At 40.7% G+C, this 20,624-nt stretch overlaps 1 protein-coding gene across 1 annotated transcript in view; it reads left to right on the forward strand.

Annotated features, from left to right (window-relative positions):
- The window catches only part of ARHGAP15 (Rho GTPase activating protein 15), an 884,620-nt gene that overhangs the window by 410,157 nt on the left and 453,839 nt on the right, over nucleotides 1-20,624 (forward strand). Inside the window, 1 exon segment of the mRNA XM_060257451.1 lies at nucleotides 4,876-4,884. Coding sequence (XP_060113434.1) covers nucleotides 4,876-4,884 — 9 coding nt within the window.

The raw sequence follows: 20,624 nt of genomic DNA on the forward strand, positions 1-20,624 counted from the left end.
CTGCACAGGAGAGTCTTCAGTTTGATTTTCTTATGCCTGTGTTCTCTGCATGCCTTTCTTGTGCCTTGGCGGCTGCAGTTTTCTGCAGTTGCTGCCTATCCCATCTGTATGACTATCCGATTGTTATTTATTTATTTATTTTTGCTTTTTTAAACAAGAATCCTGCATGGTTGAACAGTGTTAAATGAGGGGCGGGGAGAGAGAAATGAGGCTGTTATCCTTTAACTCTATCTGATTTTTTAAAATTGCCTTTTAAACACCAATCCTGCATGGTTGGCCAGTGTTAAAGCAGGGAGGTATTAGGCTGTTATCCTTTAACTCTAATCAATGATTCCAAGCTGAGGTGAGACTGAAGAGTGTCTAGTTAATCTCAAGAGCTAAATCACTATGCAAAGCACCAACACCTGTTCCTCAAGAAGATGTGCTGCTTTGAGAATTTTAGTTGCATATTGTATTACTTTTGTCATCAGGGCTGTGGCCTATAATGCAAATGATGGTGATGTCAGGGGCATGGCCTCATATGCTAATGAGTTCATGCTGAGCTTTTTCTACAAAAAAGCCCTGGATCTGGGGGTGAAGGATCCCCTGCCCCTGGCCTCAGAGCTAACATCTTGCCCCAAGCCCCATTTCCCCAGCATACCCTGATGACTTTGAAGGAGAAGAGGCAGTTCAGCCATTCTTTGTACCTATTCTAATTGCTGCAGGGAGGAATTCCCAGCTCTTTTGAAACAGAATTTTCTTGACATCCCTACAAGGGGCATGAGGGCAAGCAATTTTGGGTTGCCACTTTGTTATCAGAATTGGGGGACCCTAATATTTTGGGGAAATATTAGCTGTTATTATCTCTTATGGGGGCCTTGACACCAATTGTCGACCAGAATTGTTCCTTAGAGAACTCTCAGAATTAATCACATTTTTGCTTAACCAAAAGAAGTTGCTTTAATAATAGGAAAATAATAAAATAATTCACACATACAGAGAATAAATGCACACATAAAACCAAACACAGAACACAGAATAAATTGCAGAAATACAGGGGTGAGAGGAATTATATGTCAAGCATTGTGTATTCAACCTATATTAAAGAAGCCAGATTTTAGAATTGTTACCTTTATATTATAGAATTCAGATTGTAGAGCTGTTACTAACCCAAAGTTAAAATGTGAGCACATCAAAGTAGCAGCCCCCAACTTTCTTCTTTCGCTTTTACTAACAGATGCAGGAATGTCCTCTTTGAAGATAAGACCTCCTGGGACTTGTTCCCAGGCCTAGCCAGGCCTGAACCCAGGATGCGCTAGCTGCAATATAGATAAGGAATCCAGAGTGTGAATTTCACACGTGAATATAGAATTGTTTATAGAACCTTTGATGTGCCATTTTAAAGCATGTACTCTAGTATTACAAAGTATCAGTTCCAATCTTCTGCTCGAATGAGCCACATGGATGATCAATAAACCTAACTTTGTTTCAAAACCCAAGGACTGGTTATTTTGAAATCTCATGCTTGACATTATAGGAGGGGTTTCAAGGGGGATTATATCTATCAATCCAGATGAGATCCAGGAGTCCATGTAGCAGAGGTTGAGAATATTGAAAGTGGCCCAAACAGAGTATGGGAGTACAAGTCTCTAGCAAGACAAGACATACTGAGCATGTCCAGAGTCTGTCTTTAAATAGGTACAAATGTATCCTAGGGGCATAGGTGGTCAAAATGTTCTTTGAACAATGTCAGATTGGATTATGAAGTTCTGAGACAATGTGTGCCAAGATGAGTTGATGTGTTTTGCTGAGACACACAAAGGGTTTCAGGAAGCCAGGATGATGGATTTGGGGTGTAAGCAAGAACCAAATGTTTCTGTAGGAATGTGGTTAGGAAAGTGAGAGCTTAACAATCCACTAATGATCCTTGATTGCTGAAGAGAAAAGGCTACCCAGTTGTGGGGATGGCCAATTAATTAAGGTGTCAGGTTTAGGAAGGGAGGAGTCAAGGTGTTGTGGTTTGTGATAGGGAGTGATTTCTCCTTTCTTTTGGGATCCACAATAGATACCTCTTTGTTTTGGATGGGAAAATCCTATTGCCTGGAAACACCTTAGAACCACCTCCCAAAACAGCCAGCACAGATTTGTCCTTTTGCTGCCAGAACTATTTTATTTGGTCCTACTCCATCTTGGTTGTACAGTACACTTCCAGACCTCACTCTGGCCCACTCCTGGGTCAAACAAGGTGGGGACATCTACTATGAAAGAACTGGGAGTGAAACATGATGAGAAACATCATTTTCCCAGTTTTTTGCAGGGGCACATAGGGGCATAACACCTTGCTGTCATAGATATTCCTGAGCAGCAGAAACAACTATACATCCGTCACATACAACTACAGAGAGTTATTTACTATCTATCTGGGCACAGAGACCTTAATGCAAAGTTCATTCCGTATTTTCATTGCAGCTTTGCAAGCCCAGAATTGCTTCTTGATGCAGCTGGCAAAGACAAGGCAGAAGGAACTGGGAATGTTGTTGGCAGCCTGGAAGCTTCAAAGGGTGAGGACAAGGCTGGGTGTGGCCTGCAGGCTGGGAGTTTGACAGCCCTGCCCTAAATGGCCATGATAAGTGGATGACTGTCTTCTCCGTGACCATCCAGCCTGCCAGTTAAGAGCTGGTCAATTAGAAACACTGCTTGGCATGAGCCCAACATGCCTCCACTCACTTGGGAGTCACTAGGAAATGTCTCGACAGGTACCCTGGCACCCTGAGGCACCACATTGGGGATTTCTGTATTATGCTATGTTTTAATGGCTTGTTTTTATGTCGTTATGCTGTTTTAATTGTAAGCCGCTTCCAATAGGACTCTGAAATATCCTTCATAAATCCACAGAACAATCAGCACAGTCAACAACTATCTTCCTTATCTTCACACCTCTTCCAACCCTCCCAGCAATTAACACAGAACAATCGTCACATTCCACAGCCAGTTTCCTTATCACTACCCTTCCAGGAAGCCCCACCAAACAATGGGCACTTCCGCAAACCAATTGCCCTTTCATCACACCCCCTCCAGCCTAGAAATAGCAGCTCTCCAGCAGCCCTGGCCTCACTCAACGCACAGCAGCCAAGAAGGTCAGAGCGCCTGCTCCGGCTGCAACGCCACTGAGGATGTTCTCCGCAGCTGAGAACGAAACGTCTGGAAGGAAAACCTTCTCCAGTAGAACACGGCACTTGAGCCCAAAAGATTCTACAAACCTTTCATAAATCAATAAATCTGGTTTCTGTCCACTTGTGATTATACTATATTTCTCAGTAATTTCATTTATTTGCTTGTTATTTGTCTTTTTTTTTTAATTAATGCAAAGCAGCCCCCTTCTAGGACTTCTAAGACCAGGGCTTTTTTTTTTTTTTTGGAGCAGGAACGCATAGGAACGCAGTTCCGGCTGACTTGGTGTCAGAGTGTGGCCCAATATACAAATGAGCACCTACTGGGCTTTTTCTACTAAAAAGCCCGGCACAAAACAATGGTGCCGCCAGGGGGTGTGGCCTAATATGCCAATTAGTTCCTGCTGGGCTTTTTCTACAAAAAAATCCCTGTCTAAGACAGTTTCCAAACAATATCAGGATACAATAAAGCAAGCTTAATAACACATAGCAACTATTTTTACATACTATTAATATTTTTGAATGTTTAGATATTAAGCTATTGTCCCTTGTTTATTCATTCTTCAAATCTGTATTTTTATTAACAGCTGCTCTTTTTGTAAAAAAAAGCACTTTATACCCATGAATATTACTTACAAGCTACAGGTCTGCACCAGATGGGCAGGTGAAGTGTGATTATGATGTGTGTGATGGTAGTTCTGTAGCTGCAATACATTCATCACTTGTACATCTGTTATCTGTGAGGTCTCTTCCCCCCCATCTTTTTAAAAAAGTACCCCTAGAGATAGTTGAACTGGTATTTCTTCATGAAATGACTATAAACTAGAAAAACTGAGCACAGGTAGTACCACAAAGACCATGTGATTTTCTAGCCAGTGCCAACAAATTTCAACAGAAGCTATTTTCTGGCACAGGTTTGTGTCTCAGTTCATTTACACATCAATGCTTGTATTTAACCTACTTTATCAATAATATGAAAGGATGCGACACAAATGCCCACTTTTTTACTCTTTTAGGTAAAGGTTTTTGAACTAAAACTAGCGTTTAAAAAAATCCACATTATCTACCAGTGGGTAAACTTTTAGAGGCTGTGGAGGACAAAACAAATGCTTTGATTGCCCATACAAACTCAGGTTATAAAACAGCAGTTTCTTGATTTAAATGCTTCATTGTCAATTAATTGTTTTGCAATTGTCCTCCTGCATTTCCTTTCAGTATTTATTTGGGAGGGGGGTCACCATTCATTTCTACAAAAGCAACTCTGCAAAGGGGTTTAGTGCGCTTTGCTCCTTTCCACCAGCAGCCGAGCTGCTTGAAGGGGCTTTCTACAATTGAAATCATTTTCATTTGAAAACAGGAAGATTATACATGCAAATTCCTTATTGAAAATAAGGGGAAATGCACAAAAGGTATCCTTGGTTAACTTTTTAGTTATTTAAAAGTAGCTTGTTGAAGATTGAATATTTCTGTGTTTCACTAGAGCCTTTAAATATAAAAGAGATATGAGACTATATCTGACACCATCGGGCATATTATATTAAAATTTATGAACAACTTCATCAAAAACCACTTTCCGTCTCCTGCATGGAGACAGATTTGTTCTGACATAAACGTTACATGGCTGGTTGCAGCCTCAGATTAATGCGAAGACCCTGGCGATTCCTTTTAGACTTTTTTTTATGAAATAATACCTGTCAGCTGCTGCCTGATCCCAGAAAAGGGGCAGGTTTTCCAGGTCATCCTGCCATCTGTCAGCTAAAGCTCATCTGTCCCTCCACATTACCACCTGATCCGTGCTAACAGGCCTCACAGGGAGGCCTGTTTCATTGGCCCACTGGGAGCCAGGCAAAGAGACTATGTGAGGACATCACCTGTGATTCCGAGATTTAATTATCGCTCAAGTGATGAAGACGTGCGCACAGATTAAAAAGCTTTGAAATCAACCCAGTTGAAATCAACCCAGTTTCTGTCACAGCCCCTTCTTATTATGTGGGAGCACTATTTTAAAGAAGAAGAAAAAAACCCTGGGCTTGTTCAGGTAATAATCACGCTGAATATAAATGGTACTCAATCTGTGGTGCACACACTTTCAAGGGAAAAAATACCTCTGTGTGGTACATTGCCAACATGATTATTTTCTCCAAAGGTTTCTAGTTATCAAATTCTAAAGCCATATAGATTGTTGTTACTAGCTGGTGGGAAAATATCAGGTTTAATTGTAATTCCAGCCGTTTTACCTCTGATTTTATGTGTAGCCTATGATCACAGCAGTGTAGGTTACCTGGGGGTCTCCTGTGGTGAGTTAATATGAAGGTTCGCATTGGTGTTATAAGTACTTACAGACTATAGGGGTAAAGAAGGACATGGAAATCTATGAGAAAGCCCTGTAGCTCTAGACTCCCTCCCTCCCTTTTTCTCTGCCTCTGAATCGATACAGTATATAAAAGTTATTACAGGTCTTGGCCTTTTTACTTCAAAGCTGCTTAGGCAGTATGTGGCATTAATTCCCTCGAGTACAAAAATGTAGTTGATAATCACCAGGTTGAGGAAAGGATTTAGGACTAGACCAGCAGATTTCCTCACAGATTACAAACTAAAACCTCATTTCTTGGGCTAAATCAGGATAATTAACCGTAGTGAAATATGTTACCCTTGTTGATTGAAGCTCTTGTTTATACTTCAGTTTAGGTGCAATTGCAGATAAATATTCATTTCATTAGACAAGGAAAGATCTCATTGGCAACAATTTCTATGAAACGAGTTTCTTTATCTGAGTTTTTGAGTGTGGAACTTCAATCCCACAGAAAATTATAGTTCAAGTAACTCTTTGAAATGTCTGAGGTAATGTTCTCTGTCTAACTAGAAAGGTGCTATATTTACTGCTCAGTTACTTATGCAACTTGACTCTTTGTCCCATCCTGGCGACACCTTCCTCATTCTCTATCTATATGTAACGGTTGGTGATGACTTCTGCTTCAGTGTATCTGAGGAAGTGTGCATGCACATGAAAGCTTATGCCCAGAATAAAACTGTGTTTGTCTTAAAGGTGCCACTGGACTCAAACTTCGTTCTGTAAAGGTAAAAGTATTAGATAAGAGAGACCAGCTCTTTCACTCAAGTATATGTGTGATAGTAAATAGCTGGCCAAAACAGACTGGGCTCACCTGTAATTCTGTCGCTTTATCGGGGCACTATTTTCAAAAACTACCAAAGGAACATTATATTCAATTTCTTCTGTATAGAAGGTGGCACACTGTGGTTTAGTAATCAAATAATAGAGATAGATGTTAAAAATTCCACTCACAGGAGAGCCAGTTTGGTGTAGTGGTTAAGTGTGCGGACTCTTATCTGGGAGAACCGGGTTTGATTCCCCACTCCTCCACTTGCACCTGCTGGCATGGCCTTGGGTCAGCCATAGCTCTGGCAGAGGTTGTCCTTGAAAGGGTAGCTGCTGTGAGAGCCCTCTCCAGCCCCACCCACCTCACAGGGTGTCTGTTGTGGGGAAGGAAGGGAAAGGAGATTGTGAGCCGCTCTGAGACCCTTCGGAGTGAAGGGCGGGATATAAATCCAATATCTTCATCTACCTCACAGGGTGTCTGTTGTGGGGGAGGAAGGTAAAGGAGATTGTGAGCTGCTCTGAGACTCTGTGGAGTGGAGGGCGGGATATAAATCCAATATCTTCATCTACCTCACAGGGTGTCTGTTGTGGGGGAGGAAGGTAAAGGAGATTGTGAGCCGCTCTGAGACTCTTCGGAGTGGAGGGTGGGATATAAATCCAATATCTTCATCTACCTCACAGGGTGTCTGTTGTGGGGGAGGAAGGGAAAGGAGATTGTGAGCTGCTCTGAGACTCTTCGGAGTGGAGGGCGGGATATAAATCCAATATCTTCATCTACCTCACAGGGTGTCTGTTGTGGGGGAGGAAGGTAAAGGAGATTGTGAGCTGCTCTGAGACTCTTCGGAGTGGAGGGCGGGATAAAAATCCAATATCATCTTCTTCTTCTTCTTCTTCTTCTTCTTCTTCTTCTTCTTCTTCTTCTTCTTCTTCTTCTTCTTCTTCTTCTTCTTCTTCCCACATCAAGTCCCAGGGGGTGCTACCTTGGATCAGTCTTATAATAAAGTACCATCTTGTAACCTCTATGATATCAGCTATGTATATAGAGTGCTGAGCATGAGGAAGGCAGCACCAATATAATACCATGGTGCAATGTATTGTAGGGATCAATAATAACAAGATGGTGATCAACAGTCAGCAGCTATTCTATCCCCACTCTGATCTTTTCCAGACCCCAGATTTCTTTTCAATGGGTTATCAACATGTCATTCCAGTCTGGCAAGAAGCCCCCACAGCATAGAATGAGAAAATCTGTAATTGTTTCTTCTTTGCAGTGGAAACTGCCTTTACTGTGTTCTTCAGACTTATGGTGGAACAATCCACAACCAAAATGTTCAGGGAGACATAACGATTTCATGGTTGGCCCTAAACCAAATCTGTCTCCTAGCACAGGACAAATGGAAGGATCCCATCTAGATGTGATCTGTTCTTGTGGACAGTACAGTTTTCCAGGGAAGGCACCAGCTGATTGGCCTGCCCACTTGCCTAGTTGTTGAGGGCTGGCTGCCCAGTTGCCAGTCAATCAGATTAAGGAAAGAAAAGGTTCTATTTAGCTTCCTCTGGGGTATATTCTAGCCACAGTATACCTGCTTTCTCTTCTGCCCATTAATGAGAAGTTGTCTTGGCTTTGAAACAGATGATGAAATAGTTCTAAGGAATTGTTGAGTGAGAGAGAGAGAGAGAGAGAGTTCCAGATAGGAGACCTGGCAGCTTCAGATTTCAAGTTTATTGTTGCAGTCCTGTAGTGATTTAAAAGGTACGTGTAGTCCCCTGTGCAAGCACCAGTCATTTCCGACTCTGGGGTGATGTCGCATCACGATGTTTTAACGGCAGACATTTATTGGGTGGATTGCCATTGCCTTTCCCAGTCATCTACACTTTCCCCCCAGCAAGCTGGGTATTCATTTTACCAACCCCAGAAGGATGTGATTTATCTGGGAATAAATTCCTTTCTTATTAGTGGGACTTGCTTTTGAGTAAACATGGATAAGGCTGGGTTTTGGTTTCTTTTCTAGCTGCAAATAAATGTAATAACTTTTTAATATGTGCAGATGCCATGTTGATTACAATATTTTAAAAGAGTCCCGTGAAGCAAATAAGGTAAAATATAACAGTCTGAAAATCAAAAAGTGTTGCATTATGACATCTTGCAATTTTTGGAAACTTTTTTACTCTGGAGCCTGCCTCCTGCTCTGTGGGTGATGGATGGTTTAGATATTTATGAGGGTGTCATTTTGCTCTAATCCTAAAGTAAAGTTCACATACCAACACAGAGAATGCACTGCCCGGAACTCCAGATGTCCCTTTCTCAAACAAGACTGTTTTCCCCATAGATCCTACACTGTATTTATGCTTTCTAATCTACAGCGGTAAAACTTCTGAATTCTGCTACTTTATATAGTAGGCAATTGACTTCCATTTTAAATTTCTATAGTGTACAAAAATAGACAAAATTAATTTGATTGTTTTTAAAAACCTGGACTCTGCTACATGTTCAAGAGACAATTAGTATATTTCAGTGGAAAGAGAGCTAGTTCCCAAGCCAGTAGAAATCTGCATTCTAGCTATTTGTGCATGTAAATTAATGCCCCAGTATTAAACCTCAGTGTTCATAGTTGGGTACAAATGCTATGTCCATCAGCCAGTGTCTATTTTTGTAAAGCTTTGCGATGAAACAGCAAAAAAACTTTGATAACAGTAGAACTAATTTTTTTTGTCTGTCTAGATTCTTCTTTTTTGATATTGTTCTGCTTAATTTTTACCATAACAGATGGCCATGACATCATTGGAACCAATAAAATATTGGTTTTCCCCCAGTCCTTTCTCCAAAACTGCTCCTTTTTAGATGATTGCACCTTAGAAGAGCTCTCTAGCTTGTGTGTGTGTGTGTGTGTGTGAAAGAGAGAGAGAGTAATGTACATCAATTCAATTATGTTATGTGCAAGAGACCATTCCTACTCAGTATTCTGCTTCCTGAATAGACAGCTGTGGTAGTTTCCGCTTATAGATTGTAAAACAGATATGCAAGACACACTTTTGGGACTTGACAGGGCTTTTGTTTTCTTCCTGATACCTGAGGACACTTCTCCCCCTATCTCTTGTTCTCGTGTCCAGAACCAAATAAATGTGAACTCACCTAAATTTCAGTACAATGTTAAGCATGGTCAGACCCTTCTTAAATAAGGTTGCTAGCCCTTGGGTGGCAATACCTGTGAGTATGGGGGGGGGGGGCGGCTAGAGACTTACCAAACTGGCAGCCTTTGATGCCATGACATCACATCCAGCTGCATAAAGAGAAATTATATCACCATAACACATGCTCTAGCATGTCCCTGAAACTTTGAAAACCATAGATTTGGGGGTAAATTGCAGAGCATCCCATGACACGGCAATGTCAGTTCTGGTTACATACTCAGAGGCGACATTGTGCTATCATGGAAAACAATTACAGCATCCTCAATTTCCTTTTGCTACTCTATCAGGCGGGGGCAAAACTCAATGGTAGGAGGCTGCTGCCGAAGCATGGGACCTGGCTGCCTTATTTCTAATTCCATTGACTTCAGTGGACTTAGAAGGGTGTAACTCTGCCTAGGCTTGCTCTTTTCATGTATTATCTTCTACCTGGACTGAAGTAGGGTTGCCATGTCTGGGTTGGAAATTTCCTGTAGCATGAAGGTGGAGCTTATAGATGAGAAGTACAGTGCCATAGAGTTCACCCACCAAATTGTCCGTTTTCTCCAGGGGATCCAATCTATATAGCCTGGAGATCAGTTATAATTCTGGGAGATCTCCAGGTCCCAAATAGAGGTTGGTAGCTCTAGTCTGATGCCCATTTCTCCTCTATCTGGATCAATTAAAACCACTTTGTCATCACCTTGCATTGTGTTGGGAAAGGGGAATTGAAAACCACTCTGAAAAACGTGGGGATGTTTTCACCTCTAGTACCCAAGCATTGTTTCTCCAGTATTATGAATCATTTTAAAATGTATTTGAAGGAGTGGAAATAAGCATAGCGTTCCCCTTGTTCTTCTTCCAATCTAGAATACAATTATTTTTTCCCAGATCAAGACTGGGAAATTTTGCTGTATATTGATTGCTCTGTATTGACTGAAGTGGATGTCATTACTATAGTTATAAAGCCATGATGCCAGATCGAGGCACTATATTGTGCAGATGTTACCTGTTCAAATACGAATGGATATGGATTGATTGATTTCTATTTGAAATGAATTCTGATCTTCTATCTTTCTGTATTCATTATTACAGATTATCAGCTCACAGAATACCTCCCAATTTTGTCATATAAAGTTCAGTTTACCTACATAACTTGCAGTTGTTTGCTGTAGAGCAGGGGTGACCAACGGCAGCTCTCCAGATGTTTTTTTGCCTACAACTCCCATCAGCCCCAGCCAGCATGGCCAATGGCTGATGGGAGTTGTAGGCAAAAAAAAATCTGGAGAGCTACCGTTGGCCACCCCTGCTGTAGAGTATGTCAATGGAACTGGAAATTAATGAACCATCAGCAGTTTTCAAGGTGCATCCCTTCAAATCTTGCCACTAGGTGTTGCTGTAGAGCTGTTAGCTGTGCATTCAAAACTGTAGCAACACCTGCTGATGGAAAGATGCATTGTAACACAGTGTAGTTAGTATACAAAGAAAAAGAAAGGGGGAAAAAAATGTCCCTATGTTCCAACCAGAAAGGATAGATGCATAACCGCCACCTGCATCTTAACTCAGGCAATCAATCACGAACATGGATAGTTCATGTCAATTTTATTGGCTTAACATCGAAACTTTACATTATTGTTGTTATTATTTAAACATCGCTTTTCTCCCCAATGGGGAGCCAGAGTGGCTTACAATACAATGAACCTGTGAGCTAGGTTTGGCTGAGTGTATTGGCCCACAGTTACCCAGCAAATTTCCATCGTAGAGTGGGATTTCACACCTAGGTCTCCCGCATCCTAATCAAATGCTCTAACCACTACACCATGATGACTCTTAAAACATGTTTAAATCCGTGTCAGTCTCCAATAAAATGAATGCAATCCCTTGACAATGCTGCAATTATCTTGTTAACTTTTGGCTTCTGAGGCAGACCACTGTTTAACCCACCAGCACACCTTTCTCCTCACTTCTTCCTAAACTGTAGTCTGATGATGAGGGTTAGATGAGGAAGGCCTCACTAGTTATCATCTGTGAGATTTTGGTTGTGAAAGAATTGCTTTTCCTTTGAAAAACTGAGAAGGGAAAAGGAGAAGCTGTTTCTAGGTCCATGGGTGTAATATAGATACTAATAATTTCAATACATCTCCTACAGGACATGGGATTTGTATTTAAAGTATGGGATTTCATTTATTATTATTTTTATTTACAAGATATATGATCCACCTTTCATCCCAATCAGGGCCAATAAGGTGACTAACAAGTAAAAACAGAGCAGTATAAAAATTATCTCCTATAAATCTAGGAATTCTGTTAAGCTGCTATTAAAAGATAGGGTTGCCACTTCTGAGCTGGAAAATTCCTAGTAGATTTTGGAGGTGGAGCCTTGAAGAGTGGGGTTTGGGGAGGGGAGGCACCTCGGTAGGATATAGAGTCCACCCTCCAAAGCAGCCATTTTCTCCAGGCAAACTGATCCCTGTAGCAAAACTGTAATGACAGGAGAACTCCAGGTGCCACCTGGAGGTTAGCAACCCTACTAACAGAACCTAGTCCTACATCTCATCTTCTATACAATCTACAAGGCCAGTTTGTGCACTGCCTTTTAAAAAGGGAACCGGTGTAATTAAGTTTTAGTCTGCCTGTAATCATGTTGACCTGAATGGCCCAACCTAGTCCTTGATGGGAGAGCATCAAGGAAGACCAGGGCTGTTCTGAAAGGGCAGGCAGCGTCAAACCACCTCTGAATGTCTCTTCCCTTAAAAACCTACAGGCTTACCATAAGTTAGCTGCAACTTGGCAGCATTTCTCATTGCCTGCCTGTAATCAAGCCCCACTGCTTCCTACTTCTTTTATTTGGGTTCTAGGACAGCCAAAACCAGCTAGAGATTTTGACCAAGGAAAACTACTCTCTTGACCTTTCTTGGTGGTCCTTTTCTGTGTGTTTGGTGTAGTGATGTGCATTCTGCCACCACTCACTCTCTCTCTTAGCAGAAGCTAGTTCTATCGGGCAGCAGTAACACGCTGCCTTTTATATTTTTGAGATATTGTTTATATTTCTTCTGTTTGGTGGTGGCTGATCTTCTGAGCAGTCAGCAGGAAAGGCCACTCATTTTTCTACTCAGAGAAGAATCATTAGCCATCGGAGAAGAAGAATCCCAGCCAAGGTAGCAAAATACAAGGTATGAATTGCTGGTCAAATAAAGTGAATGCTTGGCCACTGGGAGAAGAGAGACAACAGACAGCATGGGTAGATACATGTAGTCCCTCATTAAGGAGGGAATGTATGAACTGGTTTTAATATTGTTCATTAAAACATTCATGCCTATCGAATATATACTTCAATGCAAAAAGAAGTATTTTTTTTTTCTCAAAGCCAATTGGAGACCAGCAGCTTCTCATAAAAGCATCTTGGTACTGTGGGATATATTTGGCTGACAGTGTTGAGATTTGGAATGTGCACATCCAACTCAGTTTGTATTCTATGGTGTGGATGCAAAATCTAAGTAACTGCATTGACTGGTTCATAAAAATGCAAACTAGCATGCCTAATAAAGTGAAAGTTTTTTTTTTTTAATACACATGTCAGTTGGCCATGAAACAAACTTTTTAAAAAATATGTAATGAAAAGTGACATCAAATTCCTCGTTATCTCTTTTTAAGCCACCCTGCTTTTCATAATTAATTATATATCCCAAAAAGCCTTGTTTTTTTTTATTTTTTAAAAGAAAACCTCCTTATGATTTTGAAGTGCTTTTTGGCATTTAATTATATACAGTTTTTGACCTGGCTACACAGATAATGTGAACAGAGCTTTATTGCTAAACAAGACTGAACATGTGTGTGCTTGACTTTTTTTTTTTTATTAAACTCCTACTGAAGAAACAGATTAATTGGAGGCTGATTCACTGGAGAACAGGCGTTAAAGACAGAAGGACCTCCTAACATTTTGTTCTGTTACCCAAGCTTATGCCATCCCAGGTTGGCAAGGAGACCCCAACTGCAGTGTTTTGAAATGTAGCTGAAAGAAAGAGTAGAATAACAGGTGCAAAGGAGAGGGGGGGGGAGATCCCAGCCATTAACAAAAAATGATGTTCTGTTTCCCTTTTATTCTCTCTTGCTTAATGACCAACTGACACTTCAGTTAACACAGGTACTGTCTAGATGGGGTTTTGCATCAGATTGTTAATGTGTAAATGGGATCACCAAAGTCAGCATCTGTTGTAATGATTTCCTGCCTGATTATTACTCCCCACCATACACCCTTATATAATTTTTTTTTTAAAAAAAAGATGCGTACAAGCTGTGATTAAACCCCTTCAGATTAAGCTCAAAGTAAATTAGAAAAAAGTCCTTAAACCTTTCATTTTACAATCTGCCAGTAAAACTAGAGCTTTGCTTCCAGAAATTCTTAGAATAGCCTACTTCCTGAAAGGTATCAGAAGTTAAAAATAAAATGGTGAGCAGAATTTAGGACAGAAATGCACACGAGATTGAACTGCTTTTCTTGTGTCTGAGTTGTGTCCTCTGTAGCGTTGTTTCAGTGTACTGGAATGAAATAACATTGACACATTTCTAATTTTTATGTATCTTTTTGTAACAGAAACCTTTTTTAAAAAGTTGCCTTTCTTTTTATTTACTCTTTCTGAAAGAACTGTTCAGATAGCCTCTGATATGATATTACTTTTAAAATGGAGCTGTATGTCGAGCACACATTAAAATATTCACAGGTGAACTCAAACTGACTTCATTTGGTTGGTACTATTAAAAGGTGTTATGTGATTGTATTCTGACTTCTGAATTTGCTTTCTGGCTAAGTAAATTTGTATTTTACTATGCAACTAGGAAGGGGAGGGGGTACAGCTTGTTTATTTACATCCTAAAAACTTGAAAGAAAAAGAGGAGATTAAGAGAATGCTGCTTCAGTTCACTAGCCTGAAATTCTTCTGTTTTGTAATGTTCTGCCTTTAACCTCATTCATTTATACTTACAACTGCATAGCTTTTAAGCATTTAAAAACATTTACAGTTATGAATTGATGCTAAAGCTGAGATATCCTTTTTTTTTCCTTTAGAGTATATTGAGGCTTTAAGACGATAGGAGAATTTGTCCTTACAGCTTGGCTGTCAACTAGAGGTAAAACAGTCCATTTCCCAAATCAGATATTAGCTTAGCACATTTGGCCATCTTCAAGCCATCCACAGATATGGTCGATCTTCTTAAAAAGGCAGAACAGCAACAGGATCTCAATTAAAATAGACATCTTCTTCCCTGCCTGCCTCCCTTGCGTTGCTAGATTTTGAGATTTTACAGCAGAGCTGGATAAGAAAAATGTAACCAAACTACTTGAATTAGTCGATTCTTAATTGACCATAGTGATAGCTGAGAGACATATTCTGGATGGACGTCTGTAAAAAACAAAACCAAACTCTGATTTGCTATTAGTGATGCAGTTCAAAAAGAATATGAATTATAAAGTGAACATTGCCTGGTGTTACGTATGTCAAGATTTTGATTCTTCTAACTTTATAAATACATTTATTCAGCTTCTCATGCCAGTAAATGTTGTATTAAGTAACTGAATTGTATTAATCTAGTATTAAGTATCATGGAGCAAACAAACAGTAATGCAAAATGAAAGACAATCCCACTGAGTTGAGTGGGAATTACTCCTGAGAAAATGTATACTGCATTGGTAAGTAATTTTTTAAAATTTTGAGCTCAACACGCCCCCCACCCCACACACACACACTTTACTGTCATCTCAGTATCTTCTCCATGCAGTTTGGATCAGGTCCCTTCCCATTCTACCTAAGCTTCAGAGGTGAACAAAAATGCCCATATAGTAAATAACTTGGGATATATATGTAAGTATGACAGATCAAAGGGACACCTTCTGCTGACAAGGAGAGACACTGTAAATATAAACATGTGCAATTGAGTGCACTATAAATGGACTTGCAAGTTTCTAAGTCTTCAGAATTTGGTGCTGCATCAAAAAGAATAATAGTTTGAACCCTCCTAGTCCCAGCAAAACATTTCTTTGAAAACCTGTCTTTGGGTATTTGGACTGACACCATTTCAGTTTGGGAATAGGACATACGGCTACTAATCCAGGCTTCATGGAGAACTTATGTGTGGTACCAAACATTGTTTATGTATTGACAAATATTTCTAGGAAATGGTTTTCATATTTTTGCTGTTAATTGTTTCATTACTGACCTCTACCTCTGTAGACATATGCAGTTTTCATGTTTTTGGGTGAGACTTTCAAAATATTTTTTTTTAAAGTGTCCAATGCTCGACGTGAGCAATGACATTTCTGCAGGCTTCTATTTCAGTCATTTGTGCCTTATTTTCTTTCTATTTATTTCAAACAAGCCACTATGAAAAATGCTGCAAATTTAAGTGACAGTCATGTACAAATATGCATAATATGAGCTGGTCCCTACCCATCATGTGTATTGCTAAAGACTCCATTGCAATATTTACAGTTAAACTAAACTTTTTTTTTTCCTGAGATGTAGCAAAATTGCATTTGTTTTGCAGATTTGCTCATCATTAAATGTGAAACATTTCACATTTGTCTTTTTGAGTAATTGGCTTTTAAAAATGATAAGGTTCTCTGAACACTTGTTATGTGGATAGGTCTGACGTTGTATCCCAGAAATCCATATGCCATACAGACAGAACAGAAGAAAGATATTCACAAGCATGTCACAGATTGGACTGAAGCAAGCCAAAAACCAAAGTGCCATGGCATTAACAATAACACCAGATTTACTGTCACGATTGCAATCTGTGCTGTATCACAGACAGAAGGAGAACTTTTGATAGGTGACACCTCAGTGTTTTTTAAATCTTTTTGGCAAATTATCATTTTCATTATATTTTTGCCTGCCATGTAATATTATTATAATGATATTAAAAAATACAGGCACAGACACACATTCTACATTTATTAGGCCTGTAATCAAAGGGATAGTTTGTAATTCTTATTAAGTAGTTGACAATTGTGTGTACATGTATGAAAGGAGTACACTCACATTTGATACATACAAAGAAGGAGAGCGAACCTTGGTCAATCAGTCTATATAGAAATTTCTTATTCATTTATTGCATTTACCCCATCTTAAAAATGAATAGCTAAAATTAAATGCAGGCTACATATACAAATGGAATATCCAATGTGAGGCAAATGTGGGAAAGCTCTCCCCTGTTTGTTATGTTTCTTTTGTAATCCCCTCCAAGCCGCTTGCTACTATGTATCAGATGTGTAGGTTTGTGGTTAGGTCAATATTGGCTGAAAAAGCTTTTGTATATCCACAACTCTATGGGGCTGATGGTAGCTGTTTCTAGCACAGTAATACAAACCAACTACCACCAAAGTGGCGTGACATCCTTAGATAGTTGCAGTGTTGTTAAAAAGCTTAGAATGTGATGTCTTTATGTACTTACAACCTGACTTTCTTCACCCACGGCAGTCAAGTTAGCTTACACAGGATTCCCAGGAAGTTACTTTCTCAGATGTCATCCAGACCCAATTACAGTTAGTGTAAGCAAGGCGTATCACATGTCCTTCATCCATACCCTTCCACTATGACAGTGCAGTAGTCATTGAATCCCATCATGATCATTTAGTCGTTTATACGTTCACTGGAATGTGCATTGTATTGTATGACTTTCAGGTATCTGCTGGGGCTTATATGTTGGGCAATTATTTCTATGTGTGGGCACATCCAGGTTAACTTTTCCAAATACTTTGTCATACACTGTGACCAAGAAACAGAACTGAGAATACAGCTTCGAGATGAAGGGTGGTTCATGCAGACAGGAGCTAGTAAGTGGGTATGGCCAAGGAAGACGTAGGGCATTTTCCCACAGAGCTTACCACGGAGCGACGTCCCTCTTCACCGCGCAGCGTCTGTGCGGATTTCCCACCAACTGCTCCGCAGAACCAGGAAGTGCTGGGCCTTTTGCGTCACAAATGTAAACCGCTAAAACCCCAGTTTACGTTAGCAACGCAAAAGCCGCGGCTCTTCCTGGTTCTGCGGAGCAGTTGGTGGGAAATCCACGCAGACGCTGCGTGGTGAAGAGGGACGTCGCTCCGCAGTAAGCTCTGTGGGAAAACGCCCGTAGATTTGTTCCAGTCTCAGTAGTATCTGCAAATGTATTTGTAAATGAACAGTCGCCATGTTATATGGTATCATTGACAGTGTTCTTTCAGGAAAGGCTACAATATGGGAATATGGAGCACGGGTCCATCAGTGACTATTAGCCACAGTGTGTGTGTGTATATAAATTTTTTTGCCACTGTGTGACACAGAGTGTTGGACTGGATGGGCCATTGGCCTGATCCAACATGGCTTTTCTTATGTTCTTATGTTCTGTTGATGCACTACATTCCAAAGAGCTCCTTGAAATATGCAGTATCTCCTCCCACATGATGGGCATTTTGCTAGTGTGCATTGAATTGTGTACATGTCTTTATATTTTATGGAACATTCTGTTCCAAGCAAAGTAGCTTAATGAAAGAAGCAACATCTTATAATGTTTACTACAAGTGCCTTACTAGTCAGCATAAATGTGAACTGATAGAATACAGATTGACTCTTTAAATAAAGGGAATAAATTCCTGTCTAGGGATCATTCATAATTGTAATTTTGTAGGAAGGAACATCTTTTTGACCATAACATTGTCCATTTTCCTCCTTGCATTGAACAACAACAATGACAAAAAAAGAAACCCTGCATCAAATAGATTTGGCAATTCTATAATTCATGTTGAGCTCAGATAAGTGCTGAGAGAGATTTATAAAGTCACAGCTTGACACTGAGCCCACATGTTGGGCAGAATGAGGGGAAAAGCTCTAGAAATGCTACATAGAGTTTCCTGCCAGTATGGAGTGGAACATCAGTCAATTGTTTTTTACTTAATTGAAAGCTTTCTTGGGACCTCATTGAAAAGAATGTGTCTGCCTAACATTTTTTCCTCCTTTTTTTTCAAATAGTTTGGTTAGAAGACTGTTCTCCGTAGGCTTCTGAGACCTGAAGTTCGGATATTTTGTTCAAAATAAATAAATAAATAAATAAACTTTCCTCCCCAGTAATAAACAACCAAGCCAAGCCATGTTTAGCTCCAACTGAACAGGATATTGGAGTTATTGAGTAATGGGGAAAATTAACTTTTGTGCCTGTAATAGGAAATAGGAAGAAAGCAACAAGAATTGATGGCATGCGACATTAAAAATGAACTCAAGGGTGACATGGTGGGAGGCAGCCCCGTTTCTCACATTATTGCATTGTTGGCCTGCTGCCCAAAAATTAAGGCGATAAGCAAATGTTAATGGTTTAACCAACAAATCAACATTGTTTAATAGCCTTGCCTTGTTAAGAGGAAGGCAAATAGTAGATTCCCTCTACCATTCCAGAAGCTGGTAAATTTTTTCCTGGTCCACTCTAACAGTTGTTAACAGTGGTTAATTAAAGCACAATGCAAGAAACAAGAAGATACTGGTTTTATACCCTGCCCTTCACTTGGGAGTCTCAGAGCGGTTTACAATCTCCTTCCCTTCCTTTCCCCCCAACAGATACTCTGTGAAGAAGGTGGGGCTGAGAGAGCTCTTAGAGAACTGTTCTTGAGAGAACAGCTCTGAAAGACCTATGACTGACCCAAGATCACTCAGCAGCTGCATGTAGAGGAGTGGGAAATCAAACCCAGTTCTCCAGATTAGAGTCCATCACTCTTAACCACTACACCAAACAAAGATTATAACAGGGCCATCTTAATTAAGCAGAGAATCCAGTGGAATTAGAAGGGTGTAACTCTGTTTAGAACGGCAGTGATGATGTGCTAATAAACTAGGCAGGAGGGAAAGCAGCCAGAGTGGTTCACCGGGCTCTGGCTGGGGCTGTGTTTAAAATCTGAGAATAGATCGTAGTGAAGAGGTCTTCCCCCTGGTCCTTTCCAAGAACATGCCTCTGTATCAAAGCCCTTCAGATAGAGTGGGCTGACCAGTAAGTAACATAGCAAGAGCATCAGGCTTCCATTCGCTCTGCCTTCCTACAGCAGGCAACAATAGGACAGTGGGTGCTTTCACACAGTGACTGTTTGCAAGTGGATTTTGCTATTCTTACACAAAAATCCAGTTGCAAAGCACATTATTTAGTGTGTGTGTGAATGCACCCACTGTTTCAACACAATGTATTGACTGATCAGTCCATCAAGCTTTCTTACCGTGTGGAGACCTCTGAATTGTCCTCTAGCATGATAGATTTCCTGATGTTACTTTGGTATTTGTAATGCCATATCGTCTAATGCTTATCAATGAATATAGGGATTTTGCTTTTCATGGATTTTGCATTGTGGTGTGAAAGACTTTTCAGTGACTTTCAGTTTTTTAATATTACTGTGTTTCTTGAAATTTGAGTTTAAAATACTATCGGGTGCCTGCAGCCCGCCGCGCAGCGGCTGGGCTGCAAAGGCACGAGTTTGCCTCCCCAGACGGGGAGAGACAGAGGGCGCCCGTTCTGGCGCGCAGGCTGGGAAGCGAGGTCTGGCTGATTGACAGCTAGACCTGCGCTTCTCTCAGTCTGCGTCGGGCGCGTCTTCGGCAGACGTCTTTTGGAGGTTCCCTGGCTTCGGGCTTTCCTGGAAGGGAAAGGCTTTCCTGGAAGGATCGGTCGGCAGCAGATCGGAGGCGCAGGCAGCGTTGCGGGACGCGTCGGAGTTGTTGGAGTTTTTCTTCGCTCTGTGGCTGAGTCTTTCTGGGAGTTTGGAGGGTGGTGGTCCAGCTTGGGCACCAGGGATAATTCTGTTGTGGTGGCAAATCTGATCATTCTGCTTGGTTGGGGCTCAGTGGGACTGCGGGGTATCAGCCTTTGGCCCATCAAACTATCAGTCAAGAGTATTTATGTGCCATTGGTTGAGTCCACTCCTCTCTCACACAGTTACTGCAGGAACACACTATAGGCCAATCACATCAATCACCAATTGGCTTACTCCCCTGCCTATTGCAGGCCCAGGAATGCTGAACAAACTGCCAAAAGCAGTCTTATCTCAGAGACAGCCACATCTCCAACTCTTCTCTTTGTCCTCTCCATCAACTGGCCTCAGAAAGGACTGAAGAAAGGGCCCCTGAACTGGCCTCAGAAAGGGCCTCATAAAAAGCCACCCACCACACATAGCCTCCAAAGGC

The sequence above is a fragment of the Heteronotia binoei genome, chromosome 16 (genome assembly GCF_032191835.1).
Source record: "Heteronotia binoei isolate CCM8104 ecotype False Entrance Well chromosome 16, APGP_CSIRO_Hbin_v1, whole genome shotgun sequence".
Taxonomy (NCBI): domain Eukaryota; kingdom Metazoa; phylum Chordata; class Lepidosauria; order Squamata; family Gekkonidae; genus Heteronotia; species Heteronotia binoei.